We start from the raw sequence: 27,996 nt of genomic DNA, 5'->3' as shown, positions 1-27,996 counted from the left end.
CATTGAAACAAAACAGAACCAAATTTAAATTCTTAGTACTGCCAATACACCTACTTTATTATCACATTTTATGCCACTTGGATCCATATGCGTGTCACCTTTGATGAGAAGGGGTAGATGTTGTTCTGCAGATCTCACTCCCCACATGAAAACAGAGAGAGCTTTGTAGATGTGTGTACAATCAATTTAGACAAATACATGTACCCCTAATTCTTATAACTTTTGGGACACCTGGTTTGCTCCTTTTAGCCAATGAACATGTAATTGTAGCAGGAATATTTAGTTTCTTTTTTTTTCACATGGTTAGTCCATCTGACGAACAATATATTCATGTCTTATTCTATATTTATATATTCATAAAACTGGGAGAGAAATATTTTTATTTTTTTGGCTTTCAGCACTACTACTATATGTCCTAAAAATTATAAGAATTAAGGTAGGTTTAAACTAACACCAATACAAGAGTCTTCAGTTTCATCATTAAGAAATTATAAGAATTAAGGTATGTGTAAACTAACACCTATACAAGAGTCTTCAGTTTCGGCATTCAGAAAATCATGGTGATGCCCCTTAGCACTTTACGGCAGTGCGGGGGCACATCTGTGCTTTTTAACATGGACAGATCTATAAAATAACGAAAATTATCCACATAAAGATGGCTCGAATTACCCAACTTACCTTGCCAAATCCTGAAATATTAATATTTTAGGAAATGAAAGTCATATGGATAATATGCATTACTAAAATGCCAATATTATAATGCACTGATTTGTCCCACCATTCCATAAGAGGTCACTGCACAAAGGGACATCACCATGACGATGGAACAACCGAACCCACAGACTGCTGTGCATCCTGACAGAGTCATCATTCCAATCCTTAAGCTCTTTTTCACACATCAGTTACATGTAAAATATGAATATTGTAGATACAGTACATCAAAATATTTTATAAAACCCAGTGTGTACAAAAACATAAAGTGCTTAACATTGTAGAATAAGTCTGACAAGCCAATTACCCCGAATATAAAATACTCAAAATCTTTCACCATGAAGGAATGAATGTCAATAGATCTGAGAGATTTCTTGTGAAAATTTCTTCAATATGGTGCTAAACAACAAGACAATAAATATTTTACATTTGTTTGCAGTGCAGCCAAAGTAAAATGTTTGTAAACTATTTCAAAGAGAGATTAGAATAAATACACTTCCAACATGTAACATTCGAAAAATCTGCTCAAAATCTGAGCCAATTGTCCCACATCGTAACATTACCAGGATGTCCTATGATCTAATAAGAGCCTAAAGCTTACAGAAATGAAAAATTAGCAGTCAAATTAGCAGCTGGAGCCTGCACTTGTAAGAATACCAGATCTAACACATCCATCAAGCATGTGAACCACGAAATTTACACAAGAAACTGCTGATGGAGTATTACTGGATTTACAAGTTCTATTCGTACTTAACAAAATAGTACCTGATGAACGTTTTTGTAGTTTTATCCACCCTTAAAAAGTACTAAACTGACAAATTTTATCCATACTTATATAATTATGCAATTAAAAATTCTATATTCATACTTAACGGAAGATTACTGGATTCACAGGTTCTATCCACACATTGTCTTTTGTTGTTCACATTTGTATTTTTAAAGAACAGTATAAATAAATTATAATTATTTCAAAACAAAACATTAATACTAGTGTTAAAATACATTTACACATGTGAAAAAACAAAAACTTATTTCTGAAAAATAAGAATTACAAGTATTTGTAAAAACCAAGGAAATATCCACATTTTGCAAACAGATGCAATATATATGCCCAGTAAACATAGCAGATAAAAGCATATTGCTAAAAAAACTGCCCACAAACATCAAATATCACAAAATTACACTATCCAAAAAATAGGTATAAAACGGACAACATTATGTCATGTGAATGCATTGCTAGTTGATGAACAGCTCGCCATGATATGGCTGGAAAATTGCTGATGTGGCTTTAAGCCATAATCATTCATTAATTTGTGAAGTGCCTGTATACATGTACAACAATACTTTGTACAAAACAATAAATCTTGGGTACTATATCTTCTCATAAATATTTATTTATTCATTTATTTGATTGTTGTTTAATGTAATAAGATGGTGACAAGTTTTCCACTTGGAGAAAACCGAACTGCTTGGAATAACCCAAAACATTGCCTGGAATAACCTAACAAATTGCCTGGAACAAATTAACAACCTTTGGCAAATAGTGTCTGAGAACAGCACTGAAGTCATGACTTCAGTGACCTAGCCATTTAGAGGCTAGCACTTCAGGTTTCTCCACCAAAAACACTGACCATCACTGTATATTTATAAGTAAATGAAACTGAGTACTGCATTAAACCCCAATGAAATGAATAAATAAATAAAATAACAAACATCTTCATGGTGTGAAACAAAACTGATCCACCTACATATCACATAGGAAGATAGTGTCACCCACCCTATTTCTCCTAAAATTTTGGACACCTGGTCTGCTCATTTTAGCCAATACATATGTAATTCTGGCATGAATATTGAGTTTCTTTTTTCTCACATGGTTAGACCATCTAATGAACAACGTACTCACATCTTTACTTTTCCAAAAGACTGGTAAAGAAATGTAATATTCTACTTTCAACACTACTAATATCTGTCCCAAATTTTAGAAGAATTAGGTTAGCAGTAATCACATATTACAAAGTACGTCAAAATAATGTCAGTTTTTCATTGCTCAGTGTTAATGCACATTATGAACAATTATATTGCTGTCATGTGTGTTTGTATCATATCCCCCTGGGTCAGGTTAACTCTTGTTTGCAGACTTTGGCTTAGATTTCAGACCAGGCCGTTTCTTCTTGGTCGGTTCTCCCCCCATTGGCCTGAAACATAAGCAAATTATCACCAGTGTTAGGAAAAACTGAGGGATGAAAGAGGTTTTTAACTGAGAAAATCACCGATAGTGAAAGTCATGTACATGATATGCTTTAAAATGCCAATAATCTTCACATTACATACACCCATCAGTGCCCATTATGCCTGAGAAAAGAGTCTATATACTTTTAACTTCATTTATTTATTTGATTGGTGTTTTATGCCATATTCATGAGTATTTCACTTATACGACAGCGGAATTTTAACAAAAAGCCCTTTCAGTATTTCAGAATTAATGACATTAAGATTTGCTTTATCCTGAATTATTAATTATAATTTATCATATTGTAAATGTAACACTACAAATCCACGAATTCATATAATGTTTAACTAGTGCATCCAGTTCAATAACAACTAATGTTTCTTCCCCATTAAAACAAAACATAAATATGCAACACTGGACATCTACTACGCCTTATACCTGTACCAAAGCGTAACTTCTGCAGTAAACTACAGACTGGGCTTTACAATATTTGTAATTTTTCTGGCCTAAACAGAATGCCATCTACAAATATCTGAACATGAATATATTTAAAAATATTGAATAGCTATGGCGCTCACTTTTCATAGATATCCCTTGGCCATGTGATGAAGTAGCTGTAAATGTAAGGGCGGGTAATCCCCTGACTGGAGCGAATCTGTTCCAGATTCATTCTCATCTCATAGTTTTTGTGCCGCCTTTTGGCCTGCTCAAGTTTCCTCTGATCCGCCTCTCTTCTTATCCTCTCCATCTGCTCCCGTTCCTTCTGTTGCATCTACAGGGAGAAATTACACAACAAAACCACACAGTGAACAGATTTAGCAGTGGATTAGCTCACACAACAGATCAATCACACAGTGAACAGATGTAACAGTGGATTAACACACACAACAGATCAATCACACAGTGAACAGATTTAACAGTAGATTAACACACACAACAGATCAATCACACAGTGAACAGATGTAACAGTAGATTAACACACACAACAGATCAATCACACAGTGAACAGATTTAACAGTAGATTAACACACACAACAGATCAATCACACAGTGAACAGATTTAACAGTAGATTAACACACACAACAGATCAATCACACAGTGAACAGGTTTAACTGTAGATTAACACACACAACAGATCAATCACACAGTGAACAGATTTAACAGTAGATTAACACACACAACAGATCAATCACACAGTGAACAGGTTTAACTGTAGATTGACACACACAACAGATCAATCACACAGTGAACAGATGTAACAGTAGATTAACACACACAACAGATCAATCACACAGTGAACAGATTTAACAGCAGAGTAGCCTACACAACAGACTAATCACACAGTGAACAGATTTAACATATTTAACAGATCTGGACAGTAACTGATTGCAAATCAATCACCACAGAGGACAGATTTAACATATTTAACAGATCTGGACAGTAACTGATTCCACCTCAATCACCAGAGAGGACAGATTTAACATATTTAACAGATCTGGACAGTAACTGATTGCAAATCAATCACCACGGGGGATAGATTTAACATATTTAACAGATCTGGACAGTAACTGATTGCACATTAATCACCACAGAGGACAGATTTAACATATTTAACAGATCTGGACAGTAACTGATTGCACATCAATCACCACAGAGGAGAGATTTAACATATTTAACGGATCTGGACAGTAGCTGGTTGAACATCAATCACCACAGAGGACAGTTTTAACATATTTAACAGATCTGGACAGTAACTGATTGCACATCAATCACCACAGAGGACAGATTTAACATATTTAACAGATCTGGACAGTAACTGATTGCACATCAATCACCACAGAGGACAGATTTAACATATTTAACAGATCTGGACAGTAACTGATTGCACATCAATCACCACAGAGGACAGATTTAACATATTTAACAGATCTGGACAGTAACTGATTGCAAATCAATCACCACAGAGGACAGATTTAACATATTCAACAGATCTGGACAGTAACTGACTGAACATCAATCACCACAGAGGACAGATTTAACATATTTAACAGACCTGGACAGTAACTGATTGCAAATCAATCACCACAGAGGACAGATTTAACATATTTAACAGATCTGGACAGTAACTGATTGCACATCAATCACCACAGAGGACAGATTTAACATATTTAACAGATCTGGACAGTAACTGATTGCAAATCAATCACCACAGAGGATAGATTTAACATATTTAACAGATCTGGACAGTAACTGATTGCACATCAATCACCACAGAGGACAGATTTAACATATTTAACAGATCTGGACAGTAACTGATTGCAAATCAATCACCACAGAGGACAGATTTAACATATTTAACAGATCTGGACAGTAACTGATTGCACATCAATCACCACAGAGGACAGATTTAACAGTAGATTAACACACACAACAGATCAATCACACAGTGAACAGGTTTAACAGTAGATTAACACACACAACAGATCAATCACACAGTGAACAGATTTAACAGTAGATTAACACACACAACAGATCAATCACACAGTGAACAGGTTTAACTGTAGATTGACACACACAACAGATCAATCACACAGTGAACAGATGTAACAGTAGATTAACACACACAACAGATCAATCACACAGTGAACAGATTTAACAGCAGAGTAGCCTACACAACAGACTAATCACACAGTGAACAGATTTAATAGTAGATTAACACACACAACAGATCAATCACACAGTGAACAGATTTAACAGTGGATTAGCCCACACAACAGATCAATCACACAGTGAACAGATTTAACAGTGGATTAGCCCACACAACAGATCAATCACACAGTGAACAGATGTAACAGTTGATTAACACACACAACAGATCAATCACACAGTGAACAGATGTAACAGTAGATTAACACACACAACAGATCAATCACGCAGTGAACAGATTTAACAGTAGATTAACACACACAACAGATCAATCACACAGTGAACAGATGTAACAGTAGATTAACACACACAACAGATCAATCACACAGTGAACAGATTTAACAGCAGAGTAGCCCACACAACAGATTAATCACACAGTGAACAGATGTAACAGTAGATTAACACACACAATCAATCACTCACACAGTGAACAGATGTAACAGTAGATTAACACACACAACAGATCAATCACTCACCACAGAGGACAGATGTAACAGTAGATTAACACACACAACCGATCAATCACACTGCACATGAATCACCACAGAGGACAGATTTAACATATTTAACAGATCTGGACAGTAACTGATTGCACATCAATCACCACAGAGGACAGATTTAACATATTTAACAGATCTGGACAGTAACTGATTGCAAATCAATCACCACAGAGGACAGATTTAACATATTTAACAGATCTGGACAGTAACTGATTGCAAATCAATCACCACAGAGGATAGATTTAACATATTTAACAGATCTGGACAGTAACTGATTGCACATTAATCACCACAGAGGACAGATTTAACATATTTAACAGATCTGGACAGTAACTGATTGCACATCAATCACCACAGAGGACAGATTTAACATATTTAACGGATCTGGACAGTAGCTGGTTGAACATCAATCACCACAGAGGACAGTTTTAACATATTTAACAGATCTGGACAGTAACTGATTGCACATCAATCACCACAGAGGACAGATTTAACATATTTAACAGATCTGGACAGTAACTGATTGCACATCAATCACCACAGAGGACAGATTTAACATATTTAACAGATCTGGACAGTAACTGATTGCACATCAATCACCACAGAGGACAGATTTAACATATTTAACAGATCTGGACAGTAACTGATTGCACATCAATCACCACAGAGGACAGATTTAACATATTCAACAGATCTGGACAGTAACTGACTGAACATCAATCACCACAGAGGACAGATTTAACATATTCAACAGACCTGGACAGTAACTGATTGCAAATCAATCACCACAGAGGACAGATTTAACATATTTAACAGATCTGGACAGTAACTGATTGCACATCAATCACCACAGAGGACAGATTTAACATATTTAACAGATCTGGACAGTAACTGATTGCAAATCAATCACCACAGAGGACAGATTTAACATATTTAACAGATCTGGACAGTAACTGATTGCACATCAATCACCACAGAGGACAGATTTAACATATTTAACAGATCTGGACAGTAACTGATTGCAAATCAATCACCACAGAGGACAGATTTAACATATTTAACAGATCTGGACAGTAACTGATTGCACATCAATCACCACAGAGGACAGATTTAACATATTTAACAGATCTGGACAGTAACTGATTGCAAATCAATCACCACAGAGGACAGATTTAACATATTTAACAGATCTGGACAGTAACTGATTGCACATCAATCAATCAACCTGCAAATTCATGACTGCTGAAGCTAGCCTCAAAGAAGTTTAACATGTCTAAAACAATTGATGGGCTGCAAGGATTATTCACACTGGATCAGTACTTTCAATCTAATGAATTTTAATCGTTGATTGTTAATCCGTACCGTTATGACATGGTGAAACAATCAGGTGGGTATAACTAACCTCTCTCAATCTCTCAGCTTCTTGCTCCAATCTGGCTGCTTCCTCCATCTCCATTTTATGTCTTTCTTCTTCTAATAACTGTTGCTCCTCTTCCATTTCTTTTCTGAGGAATATGTTATTAAAATGCTTCAGCAAGCTCACTTACATGTTCCTCAGCAGTTGGAACAACTGGTAATGTATCATTTTTATTATGTTACTATAAATATAAGCACTGATAATGTAAACTTTTATATTAAAATGCTCTGTAATACTATATAAGACAATTACTCTTTTATAAGAATTTTTTTTTTTTTTGTAAACAGCAGAGCATGCTAGCATTTTGATTAAAATTTACCATCATTTAATAAAGTTATCCCCATAGAGTCCTACAAAGTATTGCTGATAATCCCTCCTCGGATTCCACCCCCAAAAAATCAACTATTTCCAGCTGACTCTGCGTACAATGTGATTACCAAAAAAGTCATAAGCCTTACTTCAGTTTTTCATCCTCTTCATCTAACTTTTGAGTCTCCATCAGTAGTGATTTTCGCTTCTTCTCTAACTCCTCTTGTTCCTCCACAAGTCTTTGCATTGCTTCCTCTTCAGCCTTGGGCAGGACAAAGAGAGAATACTTGATGATTTCCCACATTTTAAACATGTACTTTAACACGATTATCCAGTCAAACTTAAACTATGATCAAATCTATAATATCTAAAGCAATTGTTTCTTACATTTCACACCACCAATCAAAAGAGCTCACAGTGACTCTGTAGAGGAACTTTGCTGTGTGGCAGAGATATGGACATGACACCCCATTTCTTCTAAGTTTAGGACAGAAATCAGTAGTGGTAGTGCTGAAAGCAAAGAATTACATTTCTTTCCCAGTTTTTTGGAAAAGTAAAGATATGAACATGATGCTTGTAAGATGAACTAACCATGTGAAAAAAAGAAACTAATATTCCTGCTACAATTACATGTATATTGGCTAATGAGAGCTAACCAGGTGTCCCAAAAATTAGAAGAATTAGCGTAGTTTATTAAAACTATCCCTAAGAAAGGGGTATATATTTAATCATGAATTTTTTTCCCATCTAACATATTCACTGAGTTCCTCATTGTAATTGTCAATTCAATTTAGTCAAATAAACTACTTGTCCACTGCATAAAATTTGCAGGTTACCTTTTCTCATGCAATGGCAATTCATGTACAAACTGGACTGATCAATGTTCTCTTGTAATATATTAATATCAACTAAGGTAGGGTGATTACCAGTTTGCCTCCAACTAAGGTAGGGCGATTACCAGTTTGATTACCAGTTTGCTTCCATTTAAGGTAGGGTGATTACCAGTTTGCCCCCAACTATGGTAGGGCGATTACCAGTTTGCCCCCAACTAAGGTAGGATGATTACCAGTTTGCCCCCAACTAAGGTAGGATGATTACCAGTTTGCCTCCAAGTTAGGGCGATTACCAGTTTGCCTTCAACTAAGGTAGGCCTATTACCAGTTTGCCCCCAACTAAGGTAGGGCGATTACCGGTTGCCCATGACTAAGGTAGGGTGATTACCAGTTTGCCCCCAACTAAGGTAGGGTGATTATCAGTTTGCCCCCAACTAACATAGGGTGATTACCAGTTTGTCCCCAATTAAGGTAGGGTGATTACCAGTTTGCCTCCAACTAGGGTAGGGCGATTACCAGTTTGCCCATGACTAAGGTAGGGTGATTACCAGTTTGCCCCCATCTAAGGTAGGACGATTACCAGTTTGCCTCCAACTAAGGTAAGGCGATTACCAGTTTGCCCCCAACTAAGGTAAGGTGATAACCAGTTTGCCCCCAACTAAGGTAGGATGATTACCAGTTTGCCTCCAAGGTAGGGCGATTACCAGTTTGCCTCCAACTAAGGTAGGGCGATTACCAGTTTGCCCATGGCTAAGATAGGGCAATTACCAGTTTGCCCACGACTAAGGTAGGATGATTACCAGTGTGCCCACGACTAAGGTAGAGCGATTACCAGTTTGCCCCTGACTAAGGTAGGGCGATTACCAGTTTGCCCACGACTAAGGTAGGGTGATTTCCAGTTTGCCTCCAACTAAGGTAGGGCGATTACCAGTTTGCCCACGACTAAGGTAGGGCGATTACCAGTTTGCCCCTGACTAAGGTAGGGTGATTACCAGTTTGCCCACGACGAAGGTAGAGCGATTTCCAGTCTGCCTCCAACTACGGTAGGGTTATTACCAGTTTGCCCACGACTAAGGTAGGGCGATTTCCAGTTTGCCCCCAACTAAGGCAGAGCGATTAACAGTTTGCCCCTGACTAAGGTAGGGCGATTACCAGTTTGCCCACGACTAAGGTAGAGCGATTTCCAGTTTGCCTCCAACTAAGGTAGGGCGATTACCAGTTTGCCCATGACTAAGGTAGGGCGATTTCCAGTTTGCCTCCAACTAAGGTAGGGTGATTACCAGTTTGCCCTCGACTAAGGTAGAGCGATTTCCAGTTTGCCTCCATTTAAGGTAGGATGATTACCAGTTTGCCCATGACTAAGATAGGGCAATTACCAGTTTGCCCACGACTAAGGTAGGGTGATTACCAGTTTGTCCATGACTAAGATAGGGCAATTACCAGTTTGCCCCCAACTAAGGTAGAGCGATTACCAGTTTGCCTCCAATTAAGGTAGGGCGATTACCAGTTTGCCCATGACTAAGATAGGGCAATTACCTGTTTGCCCACGACTAAGGTAGGGCGATTACCAGTTTGCCCCCAACTAAGGTAGAGCGATTACCAGTTTGCCCACGACTAAGGTAGGGCGATTACCAGTTTGCCCCCAACTAAGGTAGAGCGATTACAAGTTTGCCCACGACTGAGGTAGAGCGATTACCAGTTTGCCAACGACTGAGGTAGGGCTGCAACAAACTCACTACAAAGTTTTGACCTGAATTACCCTAAATGACCATGAATTTTGTCCTTGATTGACTTGTCCATATTTCCTGACTTTGAGAGTTATGTTGAAAAGGTGTTTTGATGTTTGCTTGGAACATGGGATGATATTTTACTGGAAACTTTAAAGTTTCAGCACCAAGAATAATATTTTGCAACATTTATTTGCCTCTCAAAAAGCACTTTTGTGGGCAAAATTTTAGGTCATTTAGTGCAGTTTATTCAGGAAAGTTTATCCTTGTTACCCGTGTCAAACAAACCTACCTGTCTCTCTAACTCTCTCATTCTTTCCTCTTGTTCTTCAGCCAATTGCTGAGCTTCTCTCATCTCCTCCTGATACACGAGAAATAAATATGTAATCCCTGCATAAATGATATTTAGACAATATAAAATATGTCAAGGTCATTAATCTTAAAAGAAACTTAAAGAGAAATACTTACAGGATAGAGAAAAAATGAAACTTTTTCTGACAAAATATCACCATATGTACATATACTCTGACATGTCAAATATGTGGAAATAATGACAAATAAACAACGAAGAAAACTCTGTATTTGTGTCGCATCTCCCAATTTTGAAAAATCACAAGTCTTAACAAGACAGTACATGCAAGACATTACAGACAACACACTACATTTGTGTTGTATCTCCCAATGTTGAAAAATCACAAGTCTTAACAAGACGGTACATGCAATACATTACAGACAACACTCTACATTTGTGTGATATCTTCCAATTTTGAAGGACCATTTGAAAAATTCCTGGTTCTGCATCCACATTTGGATCACCATCAAACTGAAACAGAGTGGTGCTTGGGACAAAGCAAAGTAGGGTCACAAGTTTCATTTAACCCCGTGTATAACTTTTTCTGTAAAGTTGCTGACAAATATTTGACAATGAGGAAGATACATTTAATGAATACAGATCCAGATTGTCATCAACATTTAATGGACTGTTAACTGGTCCAAGGCTAAGCTATGCCCTAAATGTCATCCAAATATGCCCAATCATTTTTCTGTAAAGACAGATAGACAAACAGAAAGAAATAGATAGACAAATAAATGCTGCCAAGAACATAACCTCCTTTCGGAGATATATCAACTCCATTAACACTTCATGAAAAATTGCTAGCTTTCGCCCAAATTCTATCTTCTCCTATTGTTGAAATCTGTTAACTAGTAACATCATACACCCTCTACCCACCCCATCTCTGCCGCACTCACCTCAAACCTCTCAAGGGCCAGTCGTTCCTCCTCATCTCTCTTCCTCTCCATCTCATCAATCAAACTGGTCCTCATCTCATCATCTCCAATGCTCGCCAACATCTCCTGCTCCTTCTGACGAGCAGACTCCATCATCTTCTTCTCACGCTCCCTGTTCTGTATTGCTAGCTGCTTCTTGCGCTCCAACTCATCTTTGCGTTTCTGTTCCCGATCTTCCCGTTGCGACCTTCGGGTCATCTCCATGGTGACCTTGGCATCCTCCTCAGCTTGTCTCAATTCCTCTGCCTCTCGCTCGATGGCTTCAAGCTGAAGCTGGTACTCCTGTCAACATGCAATCGCAAGAAAGTGAAAAATGGAATAGGTTCATTTCTGAACATCTGTAAGTTGAGTTGTACACAACAGCATGACCTCTTACTAAGAAGATAAAACAGTTTTAGCTTTGTTGCCACCCATTTCCAACTTAAAACCCATTTTGTTAAGCCTGTTTCTGCTGGTTTTAACACATTAGTCTGAGACCAATTCAAGAAAAGTTTCAAAATACTTCCTGAACAAAAAAAACATAAACCTGCTTATTACAATGTCATCAAATATTTCAGAAGAATCGAAATAGCACAAACACCTCTCATACCGCTCACCTGTCTCAGTTTCTCAGCCTCAGCCATCTGTTCTCGTCTCAGAATCTCTTTGGCAATAATCTGCTGTTCTAACTTTTTTACCTTTATCTCCAGTTTCTGAAATACATAAAACCAACATTTGCTGTCTTCTAGGTAGATGGGTCAAAGAAAAATAATAAACAATTTATCAATTTTTTTTACTAAGAAAATCAGAGATCAAAATCAACAAGCTAAGTGGAATTTAATCGCAAGACTACTGACTAAACAGGGCAGCCTTAAGAAGCAGAGTAAGATATATTTTTGCAGCCTTTCTGCTTGTTCATTCTGATAACCTTCACATACCCTTTTGGCTATTTCTTTCTCTTCTGCCTCAAACATCTCAGCTTCTATCTCCGCTAACTTCTTTGTCCTGCTTGACTTTGATTTTTTACCACGTTTGGATGAGGCTGATGGGTTTTTGACGCGAGGTTTGGCTTCAGACTGTGATGAGCGAGGAATCAACATGCACACGTATCAATCACAAATCATCACAAAATATCAGTTTATATTTGGCTCGCAAATTGAGAGTATAGCAATCAGTTTGTGATTTTTCTTTTACAGGAAAAATTTCCATACAATACTTAGGGGTTGCCTGTAATTTACATAGTCACAACTTCAGCCACCAGTTAAAATTCATGAATAAATTATGACATTAATTGTTTTCTAGCACTGAAAGGTTAACCTCTCAGTATGTGTTCAGTATTTTCTTGGCTTGACCATGCCTTACCTGCACGGGTCTGACTACGCTGACATGTGTGTCCTTCAGGATCTCTGTCTGGGACTTGAGGTTTCTTACCAGTGTGTCCGGGGAGGAAGGAGCTGTCAAAACAATCAAAATGACTCTTTGACTGGTGCTTAATTATCTCGCCACTATTTCTATACCTACCATTACTTCTGTACCCACCACTATTTCTATACCTACCATTAATTCTGTACCCACCACTATTTCTATACCTACCATTACTTCTGTACCCACCACTATTTCTATACCTACCATTAATTCTGTACCCACCACTATTTCTATACCTACCATTAATTCTGTACCCACCACTATTTCTGTACCTCACCATGATTTGTACACCTCACCACTACTCCTATACTTACCCACTATTTCTGTAACTCACATTTATTTCTGTGCAGTATTTCTGCACGATTTCTGTACCTCACCACCATTATGTACCTCACAACTATCCTTGTACCAAACCATTATTTCTGTTCATAACCACATTTAATGTACCTTACCAATATTTCTGTACCTCACCACAATTAATACTCTACCTCTCCAATTTTTCAATAACTTGTCATTCAATGAAGCTTATGGCTAGAAATTAGGAGGTACACAGAAAATGCTCCATTTAGGCTTACAAAATTTCACAAACTTACGGATGATATCAGGTTGAGTCTTAGGGCTGGTTTTTCTGAAGGGTCGTGTCTTGGCTGGTGGGGACCCAGAGGGAGGTCTTGGTGTGATAGGTGTGGGTGTGCCTTGAGTCTTATCTGCTCCACTTGAGGGTGACGGTAAGGGTGGGGTGAATGTAGGAGAAGATGACCTCATCCGTATTGCGTGTAATGAGGACTTTGATGTAAAAGGCGTGTCCTTAATCACTGACTCTTTGGTCAGTTTTCCTGTTTCATCTTGAATCGGAGACTCATGTTTCTACAAACACAAAACAGACGCAGATCATGCCTTTTGGCATCTACACTTATTTGTTGCATCTCAACTACTCTAAATCCCCAACAAAGTAAAGTATAACTTTGAAGAAGGCTTCAGTGTATTAATTGTTGAGGTAATGGCACATATAAACTTCACAGACATTATATAATAACCTATCTAGGTCAGACAAAATTCTTCTCATATGCCAAGAGTGATAAGATGTTACTTTCATCCATTTTCTTTCTAATTTTTTTTCTTGTGGGTGCTTGCCTCCTTATGTCCCTCCCCTGTACTTGGCTGCTGGCACTGGGAGATGTGCATACCAGAGCTGTACTTCTCACTGGTGATGGACGCTCTGTCAGAGAAGTAATCTGGTAAAGTCTGCTCCTGTTGGTGTTAAGATTGAAATCTACGTTTAAACATAGCCAACTACTGTGTCTGAGCAAAGCTTTTTTAAGTTTTTAAGCCTTAAGTTTTCTGTATATGACAACACATTAGTATTAAACTTTGCAACTCAAGTTTTCAGCAAGAGTTCACTGTTTCCTACTCAAAGTAGCAAATGAGTGGGAAAAGATCAAACATTTCATACAAAAATATTGTAAATGGCCTACAATTTAGCCCAAAAAAGGACATTTCTAGAGACCAATAAATTTTTTGAACAATACTGCTTTTGGTGCTGAAACTATGATAGAATATCATCCTATTTTCAACACAGAGGCTCAAAAAAACTCACAGAATCAAGCAAAATTTGCAATCCAGTAATGGGCGAAATTTTAAAATAATTTAACATGCATTAAAACTTCCACAGTAAGAATAAGTACCCTCAAATATCCAACATGGAATATATATACATAAAGACATGTGCCACAATAAAAAAACTTCTAATCATAAATACATTTTGGTAAATGTCCTGAGGGACATATCAGTCAAAGATCATGCAACTTTGACAATTAGAACACAAATAACATTCATTTATTCATTGATGCAAGGTAAAATTTGTACGACAACACAGGCTAGAGTTGGACTAACCTTACAATCAGTGCCATTAGAGGGTGTAGGAGATGTCACATTTCCGTCAACCCCTGACCTCTGTCCAGGGTCAGGGGTCACTTGACCAGTCACATTCTCTGTAGTGCCTGGACGGGGGATATCCACCACTAGCTTCATGTCCGGAGGGGCAGCAGGATCAGAGGTAGCCTCCTTAGCAACTGCTTCCCTGTTGTCTTTAGAAGCCTCTGTTGCCACAGATACTCCTGTTGTTGTTGATGTGGGCAGTACTAATTTACTCTCTTCAGCAGTAACAGGCGTCTCTTCGGTGGCAGACTTGGCAAGGAGCTCAAAGTTTGTGGGAGTGGAACTTTTGACATCAGGGTTATCTGGCCATGCCTGGTCATCGTCCAGAGAGCAGGATTCTACAGGTGCATGTATCCCCGATGTCTCATTCTCCGACTGCTCCAAGATCTCATCTTTCTCTATAGTCTGGAAAAACCCTACAGGACTGCTGGCTGTAAACAGAAGACACAGTCAGTGAGTTTTTCATTTATTTACTCCACTCTTATTAAACACCGTATTCCTGAATTTTTTACTTATACAATGATTTTACAATCATTTTTCTGAGTGGAGGAAACTAGAGTAAACCACTTACCTTTGGCAAGTTACTCATCCACTTTCCCACGTGACGTACAGATATGCACACCATACTGTTGGAGGACAAGTGGTTTTCAGTGAATGCTAGACCGCGCAAATTGCCACCAAAGTCCCATTAATAGATCAATGATTAACCTTTCCTGGTGAAGAACATATTTCCTTTTGCTCTCAAACAGAGAGATCTGGGCCCAGGTTCACAAAGTGGTGCACAACATTTTTACATTGTACATTAGTTGTACAATATTGTGCACATAACTATTACCATTGTCCTATATGTGCGATTATCAGAAATGTACGACATTTTGGTGAAACTAGCACCAGGTTTATGAGGTGAGGAAACCCCCATCACCTCACCTGAATTGGTCTTTTGACATAAAACAAGTCACCAAGAGCATGTAAGCAGAGGGTGTCTTTGGACAGGTAATCTACTGGTTAAGATCTTGTGGCCCCCAGCAGGGGACACCTATGATTAATAGTGAACTGGGGAATGAACTCATGATTTGAACTATATGGGAAAATGATAACAGTAATAATTAAAGCCGTTATCCAACAGTGTTGCAGGGGTCCACGCTACTAAACTTTTTTAAAACTTTCTCTACCACTTCTGGTAGCCTGATTCTATAAAGTTTATGATAATCGGAAAAAAAAGGGGGGAAAAAAATGAAAACGAATGTACTGGAATTGAGCTCTAGGCTGCCAGGCATCATTTACACTTGGCCAAGTACTGAAGACTAGCATAGAGAATAGGCGGCTTTGATCTTCTGCTGATAGCTGAGGACAAAAGACAGAAAAAATACACTGCTGCAGAGTTGATGCCCGTTCCCATGGTAAATTGCAGTCAAAGCTCACTGTTATTTACCTAGACAGTTTTGTCAAATTTTTGTTGGTTTTTTGGTCTCAACATGAAAACAACACAATGTACAAAAATAATTCTTGCCGATTTGTAATCGTGACGTCAAGTGGCACCAGCTAGTGTGTTTGTTTAATGACTTCAAACAGTTTTAAACATTAACCTACTCTTGAGTCAAGTTCATTACTCAGTTTTGGCCTTATTTGCATACCAAACTAAAAGTTTTTTACAAAATGGGTAGAGTGATCCACATAAAAAACTAAATGAAAAGATTATCTCGATAGATTTAGCCGTTTTGGAGACGAAGATCTTTTTTTAACTTATCAATAAAATTCAAAATGGCAGCTAAATCACATGACTGGTAAAACAGCACAAAACGTCAAAAGTGGCTTCATATGTTCCTCATTAAGACTCCAACGTTTGGTTTTTCTGCCTTTACTAGTTTTCGAGATATTACAATTTTATAAGTTAACTAAGAATAATAATCTGAACGATTTCAAGAGATACGTTCTAGCGTGGACCCCTCATTATTCATTGGCCATTACAGGATGAAGTAAGAAAAAAACCTCACATAAATGGCTGTCTATGGGGAAATGGAAATTTAACACTATAGCAATATGGCCAGGAAAGACACTGACATAGGCAAACCTGTATTACATTAACCTTCCGCTGAGAGAAAAGCAGTCGCTCATAGAGTATACAGGAACTGTGTTTGGCCATCATCAATTTCAAATTTCATTCAGTTATTAATAATAATCTTGCTAAAACTGCATAACAAATAACATACCTGGGGCAGGTCTTTCTATAGGTGAAGCAGGAGGAAGTAGTGGTGTGTGTAGACTGTTTTTAAGATTCACCCGAGATCCTGGTCTTCTCGCAGATATCACACCTGACACAAACCAAACAGGCATCATAACAACAGGAGGAAGGCTGGAGGTGACATACGATAGTTAACAATTTCCTTGTGTCACATACTATACTTTTGTGGATGCTAATACATTTCTAAACACTTTCAGACATAAACATTCCTGACAAAAATTTGGCTAAGGATACCTTTTAATGGGCACAAAAATGCATTTTTGGGGATTCCACCACTTTAAAACTTTCCGGATATTAGTATAAAATACCAATATGATATGTCAATATGGTAAATACATGTAGCACATCAAATGTACAAAATGACAAAGAGTATAAGAACGAAGAAAACAGGGCGATAACTAAACAATTAACTTAAGATTTACCCCATTATGTTTGAATTCTCCAGCATGTGATAAATATTCAAACTGAATATGCTATGAAATACCTCATACATGTACCCAGTCAAGGTATATTGTACTGCCTGAGCATCTAGTTTTCTACAGCGTCTACAGACTGCATTACCATGGTAACACAAGAGAGTTATAATGGTGACATGTCAGCCAGTTTCAACCAATGATGTCAAGTAAAAGGCTTCATCTGATGTGTATGACCAATTGCTAAGGTTTCTCACACAGTTTCCATGGAAACCAAAGGGTGGAGATCTATTTCTAGATATAGGGTTTACCTGGAGCTCATCTGCTTATGTTAAAATCAATAACACTAGGTCATGCAGGTGAGGTAGGGAAGTGGTCCCACACACCTGAAGTAGCACATAAACACCTGTCCATGATAATTAATTACAGATGCAGCACACTATAACCAGATACTTGTAAATATGTTTCCTAATAAGTCAGTCTAACACATAGTTATGAATGTCAATTATCATTTGGAGTTTATACTCAAATGGAAATAAGGCCCTACTGCATTAACTCCCTTGAAGCCCCTCTCCCATTAAAATGGCCAGTTTTGATGGACAAGCCCTGGTTAGCTGAGATCTCTGCAACAGATTTTAATTTTTTGTTTTAATCTGAGCCATGGTTTATGAATTAACTGCTCTATGATCAGTAATGCACATCATCTTGATACTACATAGCAAGTATGGTAGCCAAAGTTTATACACTGTGCAAACGGCCCAACGTGCTTAACGTTTAAAAAGCTCCACAAACAGTGAGACTGGGAAGAGCTGATGTAAACTGTTTCCTCACCTGATGAAACAGGCCTGGCTTCACCAGCAGACTCTCCACAGTTTTTAAGAGATTCCAAGATCTCTTCATCTTCATCTTGAAGAGAAGTGTGTGTAGAAGAAATCCTGTGGGGTGACATACAACACTCAATTTGTAACTTCTTACAGGCGACATGTGGCATATGTCATTTGTGTATTATACACCTACACAGATTGAAAATCTTACAACTCTACCTAGACCCCACTTAAATCACTGTTTTGAGGAAGAAAACTATTTATTTCAACATTTACCTCCTTAAAACGAATTTTCCTATAAAAACTAAGTACAATATAGAACATTTTTTCTGAGGAATTACAAATCGATTATATTTTCTGAAGAAAACACAGAAAACCTACACTTATCATCTATGTATAAAAGAACAATTAGCATCTTAATTTCTATGATGAATTGGATGAAGATATCTCCAGCAGGTCAAGGCAGGCGGAGGCTGGACTGGCCAACCGGTGTCGCCTGTGTCTATAGCTTCGGGGAATCCCTGCTGTTGTAATGACTCATTAAATCAAAAAATACAGGTTTACCTTGTTAAATTAAATTTTAAAAAATGTAAACAGGATTAAATTTTCTGTCGACACGTCAAACCAGATACTCACAGAAGTTCTCTTCCCATTGGATATATTTCTGATAGGTTAATATGCACCATCTTGCATACATTTGTTAAAATACAAAAGCCAGGAAAATTTAAGATAGTCGGTTACCATGGCAAACGCTAATGTGAACAATGCGTGTTGGTCAGGTTTATCTCATATCATTACTACAAAGTTATTGGGCAAGTTTTATGGAAATTTAAGACGATTTTGTAAAATGGTCTCGATGCCAACCTTGAGCTGCTGGAGATATCAAAAGCAGAAGTGCACTAATTAATATTTGACACTCATCAACATCACTGCAAGTGTAGTAGTGTAAATTATGTTGGCTAAATGGCTTTGGGAACAAGAGGACACACTGAAACTTACTTGACTTACTTGACTTGTTAAAAGTCACACGCAAGAATTTTTCACTCATGTAATGTGTGTCAGTTTTATGAGTAGAGAAAACAAGAGTGCCCTTTGTAACCACTGACCTCTGGCAAATTACTGACAAGCCTTGTCATGTGTGATGTACATACTAGCATATACAAGCAAGGTACTGTAATTCTTCAAGCTTTTTACATGTTTCTGAAGGCATTATGCTGTCTAGGCTGATAAAAACATATTTTTTTGTGAAGCCCTGAAACTGGCCAATCCTACCAATGTAGATTTGTCTCCTAAATCAAATTGAAAATGTACAAAAATTGCATGCATTTGCGAAAAGGTTGAGGAATTAGCGTAGACCATTTATATTTGTCCACCAGGGTAATATTGAAATTCCTAGTTCACGTCTGGAATTGAACTCCCACCTCATGGTTACTTGTGAGCCTAACACTCACTGAGCTAAATCCCACTTCACCTGAATTAGGAATCTTTCTGTATATTTTATACAGGCGACCATGAAAACAATAGAGATCATGTATTCTGCATTCCACAATGACCAACAAGGGCATTGATATGTGATGTCACTGTTTTCCCCTATTCTTTCCCAATGTCATGTTATACTGTATATCATACATGGGAAAATTTGTCAGTAGCTTCACAAAGGTCGGTGGTTCACCTTGGGCAATCTGGTTTCCTTAACCCATAAAAATGACCACCATTGTATATAAGTGAGATATTTTTCAGTATGGCCTTAAGCAACAATCAAGTGATAAAAATCAAATCACTGTACCATAATTATAGTTAATGTCTTCTATTAATAATGAGTATAGAAAAACATACCTCTAAAGTTCACAATGTTGTATAAAGATATCAGAAAAGGTATTCATCATGACGTACACAGCAAAGAATTCCTAAGATTTAAAGTCTTGTCATATCTTACCTGGATAAGGGCCGGTCCTCCCTCACTTGATCTTCACCTTTGACCTCTGTCCCACTCCTGTCAGCAGCTTGGTCACCTATTTCTGTACAGTCCAAAATAATTAATATAATGACCATTTGCACATTACCGTGAAAATTTTTTATATTTTTATATTGTTATAAACATATAAAAACATGATTTTGTTATTTTTTTTCGCAGTAATTATATAAAAGTCTGTAATTGCTTTGACAAATTCCAAAAACAAAATGAATGCTGGAGTGCTGTGATTGCTAATAAATCAGGTCGTGACTAAAGGCATCACAAGAAATATGAGGGTAAAAGCAAAACTTCAAAACCCTGACTGCATTATTACATTTCATAAAATTTACTTTCATTTACACATTTTTCAAACTTTAATAATTTCTCAAACAATTGTACACAAATTAGCTAGTTTGTCAAACATTTTGAAGTAAAAACTTATCTTCTGGCCTGAATTTAAGGCACAAACCTTGCAGTAGCGGTATATCTTCTTCCTTTTCAGAAGCAGCAAATGTAACACTACTTTCATCAAGCTCCTCAGAAATCGAAACTCTTCTGTCATTTTCACTTCCTTCATCGAATGTGGTCAAAATCTCAAGCAGCGGGGGATTGTGGAAATCTGTGTTTGGTAAAGCATTGGCTGGGACATGCTTGTGCGGGGAAGGGGATTTCTCATGCACAACAATCAAAGCATCTGAGGATTCAATAAGGGGGGATAACTCTTGAGCCACAGCTGGACTTCCTTGAAAATTCCCTGCAGTTTCCACTGCATTAGTTCTTAAATTTTTTTCATCTGAAATAATTTTTTTATCAACAGAATTTGAGTCCGGAATGGATGCTTCTCGAGTTATCTCCCCCTGGGCATTGTCCACCTCATCTTGGCCACTTGGAATAAGAGTACCCTTGTTGCTTCTTGGTAATTCTTTAGTGCTACTCTTTCCGACAAATGCTGCAGTGCCTCCGTTCGCTGAAGTGGTTCCATCCACTAAACTGGTGCCATTGTCTGTTGTCCAAGCATACCTAGTTTTTGCTGGTGGTGAGACTGCAGAAAGAGTAGATAAAAATAATAATTCTCTACAAGTGTGTGTAGCTGTAAAATATATCAGTAAAATACACTATATATTTGACTGATTAATTGGGTGGTAGAAATAACATAATGTGTTTACCTGTACCCGCACGTATTTTAACCAAAAGTTGTCCATTTTTCCTGATTCTTAGAATTTTATTTTGTTACAAAAGCAGGATAACATCCTGCTGAAAAATGTAAGTTTCAGCACCAAAAGTAACATGACATTTGTTTACCTTTTAAGTAGCAATTTCTGGGGAGAAATTCAGGTCACTTACTATAAAACCATACCAGTGTATCAATATAAGGTAGTGTTACCTGTCTTTGTCCGGTCGATGAAGTTTGCACTCTTGAGAGAGGAGGCGAGTTTGTCTGAGGACAGTACTCCATTCCTACTGACAGAGCTGGACACAGACCTGCACACACAACCATAACATAACATCAACATTTCTGATGAACAGATGTCTTTCAGACTCGCTGACTAATTTGGCCGGACCAGTGTTCTGACTGGCTCCTGATCAATGATGAGGCAGGCTCAAATCCATCTCTCCCTGGTACAGCTTAAAGTCAGAATTTCTCTGGTTTCCTCTGCCCATTAATCCTACCACCATTTTTGATATTAGTGGGAAATTTTTGAATCTGGCATCAAGCCCCAATCAACCAAATTAGATAAGATGTTTGACATAAGTATTAAATTCCTAAGAAAGTTTTTTAAAGCTCCAATTAAATAATAACAATAAAAAAGATAAATCATTCTAAAGCTACATTTTTCTTTGTTCTCTCTATTCAAAATTTTCTTAACTTTTTAAATATTTATATGTATTAGCTTGCTAATGCATACATGTATATCCTTATTTATCTACATTAACTCATTTATTACACTTGTTCACCTTGCAGATCCATGACGTTTGTGAAGATGAGGTGCAGTGCCAGGCCTGGATGACCTCCCCTTGAGGAACTCTCCATCTCCATGTACGGGTGTCGAAGAGCGGGATCTGTCCAGTGCCTCAAGGGCAGACTTCAACTCCTGGACGTCTGGGGTGTTCAGTCGTGAATATCTGTCAATACTTAAAAAGAAAATATTTGACAATTAGTGTATTTTAACAAATCCATGTGTAAGCATGAAGTGATAGGTCAACACTTATCCCATACAAAACTCAGAATATTGTATTTATGAATATTCCGCCTGTAATATAACGTTTAGTAGAATCTTTATAATATCTTCATGACTCATCAGAGAAAATGGGTTTAGCTTGGAGGAAACCACACATGCCAGATACCCCAAAAGCCGTTTGATATACAAAGCAGCATTTTACACACAGGTTTTTACAGTCAGACAACGTGCAGTGATCATCACACTTTTAATAAATATATACACTCAACATTAAATCACCGTCCAAAACCTTTTTTACATTGTAACTTAAAAGCAAAAAAAACCAATCTCTCAAAGTACACATCATAATACAATCCAGACGATGGTTTCTCATAAAATAGGTTTATGGTTTAATTTCTGATTATAATATGGCAAGTCAAATACTCTGGCATTTACAGTATTCTATTTTGATGCTGATGAAGTATGTAGAAATGTCTGGAAATTCAGTTTTAACAACGCTCCAATCCACATTACTGTTCACTGGTCTTAACAGCAGACTCATGTGGGATGACAGGAGAATGTTGAAAATTAGGTTCACGTTATACTTAAAAACATGAGTATGTACATGTAGGCCCCATCCATGTACTCTGCATTAAACACTTCCTAGTGGGCCGTAGGCTGTGATACCCAAAGCAGTCAAGATTGTAATGCCCATTTCAAAGCTTCACCCATTAGGAGGTGCACAGTGCTAACCCATTCCCTGTCTATAATTATATATTCATGAATATATCTCATACTACCTTAAGCATGTTCAGTGTTAATTTGGACCTGAGCTAAGAGGATGTGTACAAATTAGCCTATAATCTATTGATCTTCACTGCAGGTAAATTCAAGCATGAGGCTTACAGGCTGCAAAGTTGAACACCTACACCTACTGGCTTCTCTGTTACTTAATTATGACTGTCTGCATTGTGATCAAGCCTGACTCTCTCTGGCCACAGCCCATGGTTACAATATACAAACAGATGGCTATCAAAGCAGGCCACACCAAATTAAATCCTGTGTTTGGTGGAGTTTAGAGCATGTTTGCCTTTCGCAACACATTAATAATGATAAAAGGTGTAGTCGAACAGCTTGAACTATTAAATCTAAACCAAATTTAATTGTATTTTAACAAACATCTAAACTTAGGTGTATCTTCTATTACATGACACAATTCATGCAGTTAGAAAACTAATGTACCAGAGTACCAATACCAAAGTAACTTGAACTGAGGGCAAAACAAGTATTTAAACCAGGACATTTATTAAATCCTTTCACATTATCACTAAGGCACATTTCATTGGATAGTTTGTCCATTCAAATGCACTGCCATATTTACTTTTGAAGCATTTTCATGAGTAAGTAAACACTGGGAAAGGTAACTGGTTTAAGAATGGCCATGCATTCTTGATTATCTCAATAAATCAATTCATGTTAGTATTACAGCCTCTTTGTTCTTGTACGTGCAGTCAGATGGTGAATGTCACAGTGCACTTCTCATCAGCTTTCCCATCATTAATTAACAGGACTGTTAATTGGGTTTTTATTGATTGTGCTTGACAACAATGTTGCGCCTAATTCAAATACTCAGTGCAACTGTAAATGTGTAACTTACTGAATGCTAGACTATCTAATACATGTAAATAATTGCATACCGGTATAATAAGCGTTTTTGCATGGACGATTTTGGCTTTGAATATAATGCATATGGAACATTTTTTCCACAGAGAAAAAAATATATTCCAAAGTGTTAGTTATGTGCCCAATTAATAAATTCAAATGTAGGCTTGACTCACAACAAAGGCTACTACAAACTACTGTAATATTAATATATCCATGAGACTTTTTTTAACAGATTTTCTTTCAAGAAATAAAGGTAATATATGTTGAAAACACCAGAGCCCTCACAAACCTCCTGACTTTATGCTGCAGTAAATGTACATGTAGCAAGGGGGAACCAATGAGAGCTGATTTTGCTGCAGTGAAAGCAATAAGTTATTTCAATGAGCTAGCAAAGGCTCCTAAATGGATGGATGGTCAGAAATTCTGATTTTCCAAGCCATGCAAGTCTATTAATGTTGGAAAGAGGATTGTTCAACAATATGTCTGAAATTGTCCAGATTTCTATCTGCCTTTTCAGGTTTCACTAAATACATGTACATCTTGCAAAATGGCTAACAATGACAAGAACCATTCCATCTATCAGAAAAAGTTTTGGAAAAAATGGCACCATACAGTTAGTGGACAGGTGAAATAGAAAATTGATGCTATCTGGACATTCTGTTTTCAGCACTTTTAACATGGGATAGATAAGAGAAAATGATATCTGGACACCCTCCTATAACAAAATGGCCTCAAAAAGGGATGTTTGGACACCTTTTTTCGCATTTCTCCTTGTTTGGCAAAATTAAATCTTTCTAACCCTCAGTTTTGAGAATATACAAGAAGCCAGACAACACCTTTTGACTACATCAGAGACTTACTGTGAGGTGTTCTTCAGTCTCTCAAGGTAAAAAGAGAGGTCTCCTCCAGGCTGAGTTTCTTGGTCAGATCCCTTATCAGGTAAGGTCTTCAGGAATTTCAAAAACAGCTTGTTCTCAAAGTCACTCAGGCTAGACGTGGCCGGGTCAAAACTCTGAGAACAAAATATAAATATTGTTTCACACATAGAATCATTTTAGTTCTGGATCTAGGCACGTTATTTGAATAACAGTTTGTGGTGTTGGCGTGAATATGATGATGCCGTTTTTTAACCACACATGATACAATCAAAATGATTATCCATTAAACTTCAACTACTTTATAAATCAAATTAAATTATAAGTTTTTTGAAAAGTCCTTTTCATACAAATGGAAACTTGAAATATTAGAACTTTAATCTCTACTACGTCAGTTATATGTATCTTTGGTTACCTTGCACACAAAACATACAAAAATATTTTTGTAATATTTCATAATAATTTCCTTAGTTTTCAGTAAATTTCTCATCATTGATTTATTTCGATACTTAAATTGTTATCTAACATTAAAACGGCCTATCATTATCATCATATATTTACTATGGTACAGCATCAAAAGAACAATTCCAGTTGCTCCTTGCTTTTTCTCTAAGGCAATCACCATTTACCTTGTCCCCATATTGTAGCACTGAGCTCGTCAAGCGTTGCAAAGTGCCTATGTTAAGGCTGAGATCTATCAGGTTATCCTTGTTTATCCCCCTGGGCTGGTACTGTTGTGAAAACCCCCTCAGGGGATTATACTCTTCCTCCTCAGGAGAACTAAACAGCAACAATGCTCCTTTACGGGTCAGGTAGGTTTTGGGCAGGGCGATACTGCCATCAGGGATAGAGGTTCTAAATGAGCTAGAGGCAGACTTGACCCGGCTTGACACAGTGACGCCATGACGATGCACAGGCTCTTCTCCTCCACCCAGCCGCGGCAGTGCAGATTTACACTAGTGCAAAAATTCAGGAAAAGTGTGAATAATCAGAATGAAGGAACTACTTTCAAGCTTATTGTGTTCATTATATGAGACAAGATGTTTTAAACATTAAAAAATAAAAGTGAGAAATCTGAACAACATTCCATTATATTCAATGTGTACATGATTAATTAATTTAATTAATTAATGTTTGCATAAAGTATAACATCTGTCCAGAAATGAACTACAAGTTCAGGTGAAGACATGAGAATTAAGATTATAAGAAAAACCTGTAAAATCAGGACAATGTAGAAAAAGCACTAACCTTTTCAACCTTATAACCATGCCTTTGTCATTTAATACCAAAAGAGGAAATTAGCATGCATTAAGATACAAAAAAGGAAAAATAAATTAAAACAATATGTTACAGTTATAATTTCACTTCACATGACAGTACCTTCCTTGGCCTTCCATGGTTTTCCCCTGCTGCTAAACTGTGGATGTAGTCTCCATTCCACGACCCCCATCCACGAGACAAAGAACTTAGCATTGTTTAAGCATCTTCCCAAGCTCCTATATCTCAACAAGTCCTTAGTTTATGAGATGTAGCCTGATCAATGATTTCTGTGGAAAATTCATTGTTTCTGCAACAAAAAAAAAAACACATGCATAAATCAATTAAAGGCAAATAAACTCATACGGCCGAGGCATGTTCTTAAGTTTAATCTTATTTTCTGTTACTACAATACTTTAATAAAAAATAAAATAAAGTACATAATGAATATACTATATGGTTCAATGATGATTCACAGATAGTCTTTACGGTGTCATAAATAAAATGAGTAAGAAGAAAAATAACGTTAGATACTATTACAAACCAACCCACATTTTCATATAGCTATGAATATCTCTACCTTTGCCTACACTCTCTGCCAGTGTGTAAGCAAAGGTAGAGATAATCAGAACTAATTTTCATATAAGGTTTCCTCACTTACCCAGCTGACATATGGTAGTGTTCACGTATAATGTAGGCACATCCATATTAGCTTACAAGAATTTCAATGCTTTGCTTTTGTCCGTCGAACCATGAAGACTGATTAGTGTAATGTAAACTTAACACCACACCGCTCAACACAGAATGGAAGTTACAACGTAAACATAAGGTAATCGCAAAGTGCGCACGAGTGGCAGCATGCCAATATTGTAACAATCCAAGTAAATGAAGAGAAAGTTTTCTGAGCAAATAATTTTCTTAGATCATTTTTTCTCAATGAAATTTATTTTTTCACTGGACACTGAGTTTGTTCACAACGGGTTAGCGATGGTGAACTACTATCCTTAGCGTAAGTGAAAACAAAATCAGCAAAAGTTTCTTTTACCTATCCATTTCTGCCTCCCACAGTCCCGTCAAAATACCCTCTAGCTGCCTGGGAACGAGACGCCGATTGGGCGAGTCCACCCAGAAGGGGGTGTAATTCTCATAAGTGACATTAATGAAAACAGTAAATTAGACAAAGCATCCCTAATTTAAATAAATTGTAACACAAATGTACTGACAGATGATTAGAAATAAATCGATGGAAAGAGAAAGTGTAAAGTTTTTCCTTTTCAGAATTTGTATCAACCAATATCAATTCATCACCCCCAGCAGGTGCCCCCTCATAAGTTGTCCTCGTGTCATGCGCGTTAGCCTCTACCTCATTTCCTTTCCGCAATCAAGATGGTAAGTTACATGTGGCAAATCGCGATTAGTTTTACTTTCAAATATCAGCTAGACGATGTGACTTATACTTTGCAATAGAAAGGACAATCACTAATGGTGGAAATATGATGATGGGACACACGAGATTTTCAGCTATTGCTATAGACTAATGT

The 27,996-nt window shown here is 37.3% G+C and overlaps 1 protein-coding gene across 1 annotated transcript; it reads right to left on the bottom strand.

The window, feature by feature from the left end:
* Positions 1 to 40: 40 nt before the first annotated feature.
* LOC135476004 (apical junction molecule-like) lies at positions 41 to 27,535 on the bottom strand. Its single transcript, XM_064755968.1, has 22 exons — positions 27,501 to 27,535; positions 26,579 to 26,765; positions 25,828 to 26,154; positions 25,184 to 25,335; positions 22,456 to 22,632; positions 21,884 to 21,981; positions 20,969 to 21,541; positions 20,482 to 20,563; positions 18,553 to 18,656; positions 17,277 to 17,378; positions 15,022 to 15,497; positions 14,263 to 14,379; positions 13,722 to 13,995; positions 13,066 to 13,157; positions 12,642 to 12,779; positions 12,321 to 12,416; positions 11,686 to 12,006; positions 10,727 to 10,795; positions 8,024 to 8,136; positions 7,551 to 7,653; positions 3,520 to 3,713; positions 41 to 2,906 (listed from the first exon to the last, which is right to left on the bottom strand). Exons 2-22 carry the CDS (start codon positions 26,669 to 26,671, stop codon positions 2,831 to 2,833), a joined length of 3,777 nt encoding a protein of 1,258 aa, XP_064612038.1. The 5' UTR covers positions 26,672 to 26,765; positions 27,501 to 27,535; the 3' UTR covers positions 41 to 2,830.
* Positions 27,536 to 27,996: the final 461 nt, after the last annotated feature.

Source organism: Liolophura sinensis, chromosome 1 (assembly GCF_032854445.1).
Source record: "Liolophura sinensis isolate JHLJ2023 chromosome 1, CUHK_Ljap_v2, whole genome shotgun sequence".
Taxonomy (NCBI): Eukaryota; Metazoa; Mollusca; class Polyplacophora; order Chitonida; family Chitonidae; genus Liolophura; species Liolophura sinensis.
The sequence above is the reverse complement of the archived record's forward strand: the minus strand, read 5'-3'. Positions and strand labels throughout refer to the sequence as shown.

What these genes read in the sequence shown, in the direction of transcription:
- LOC135476004 (XM_064755968.1), bottom strand. Translation starts at nt 26,671, where the DNA reads ATGCTAAGTTCTTTGTCTCGTGGATGGGGGTCGTGGAATGGAGACTAC. An exon ending in AGCCAGGCCTGTTTCATCAG is followed by an intron (nt 17,379 to 18,552) that starts GTGAGGAAACAG and finishes GGTTTGTGTCAG; the next exon opens with GTGTGATATCTGCGAGAAGA. An exon ending in CAGGGGAGGGACATAAGGAG is followed by an intron (nt 13,996 to 14,262) that starts GCAAGCACCCAC and finishes TTGTGTTTGTAG; the next exon opens with AAACATGAGTCTCCGATTCA.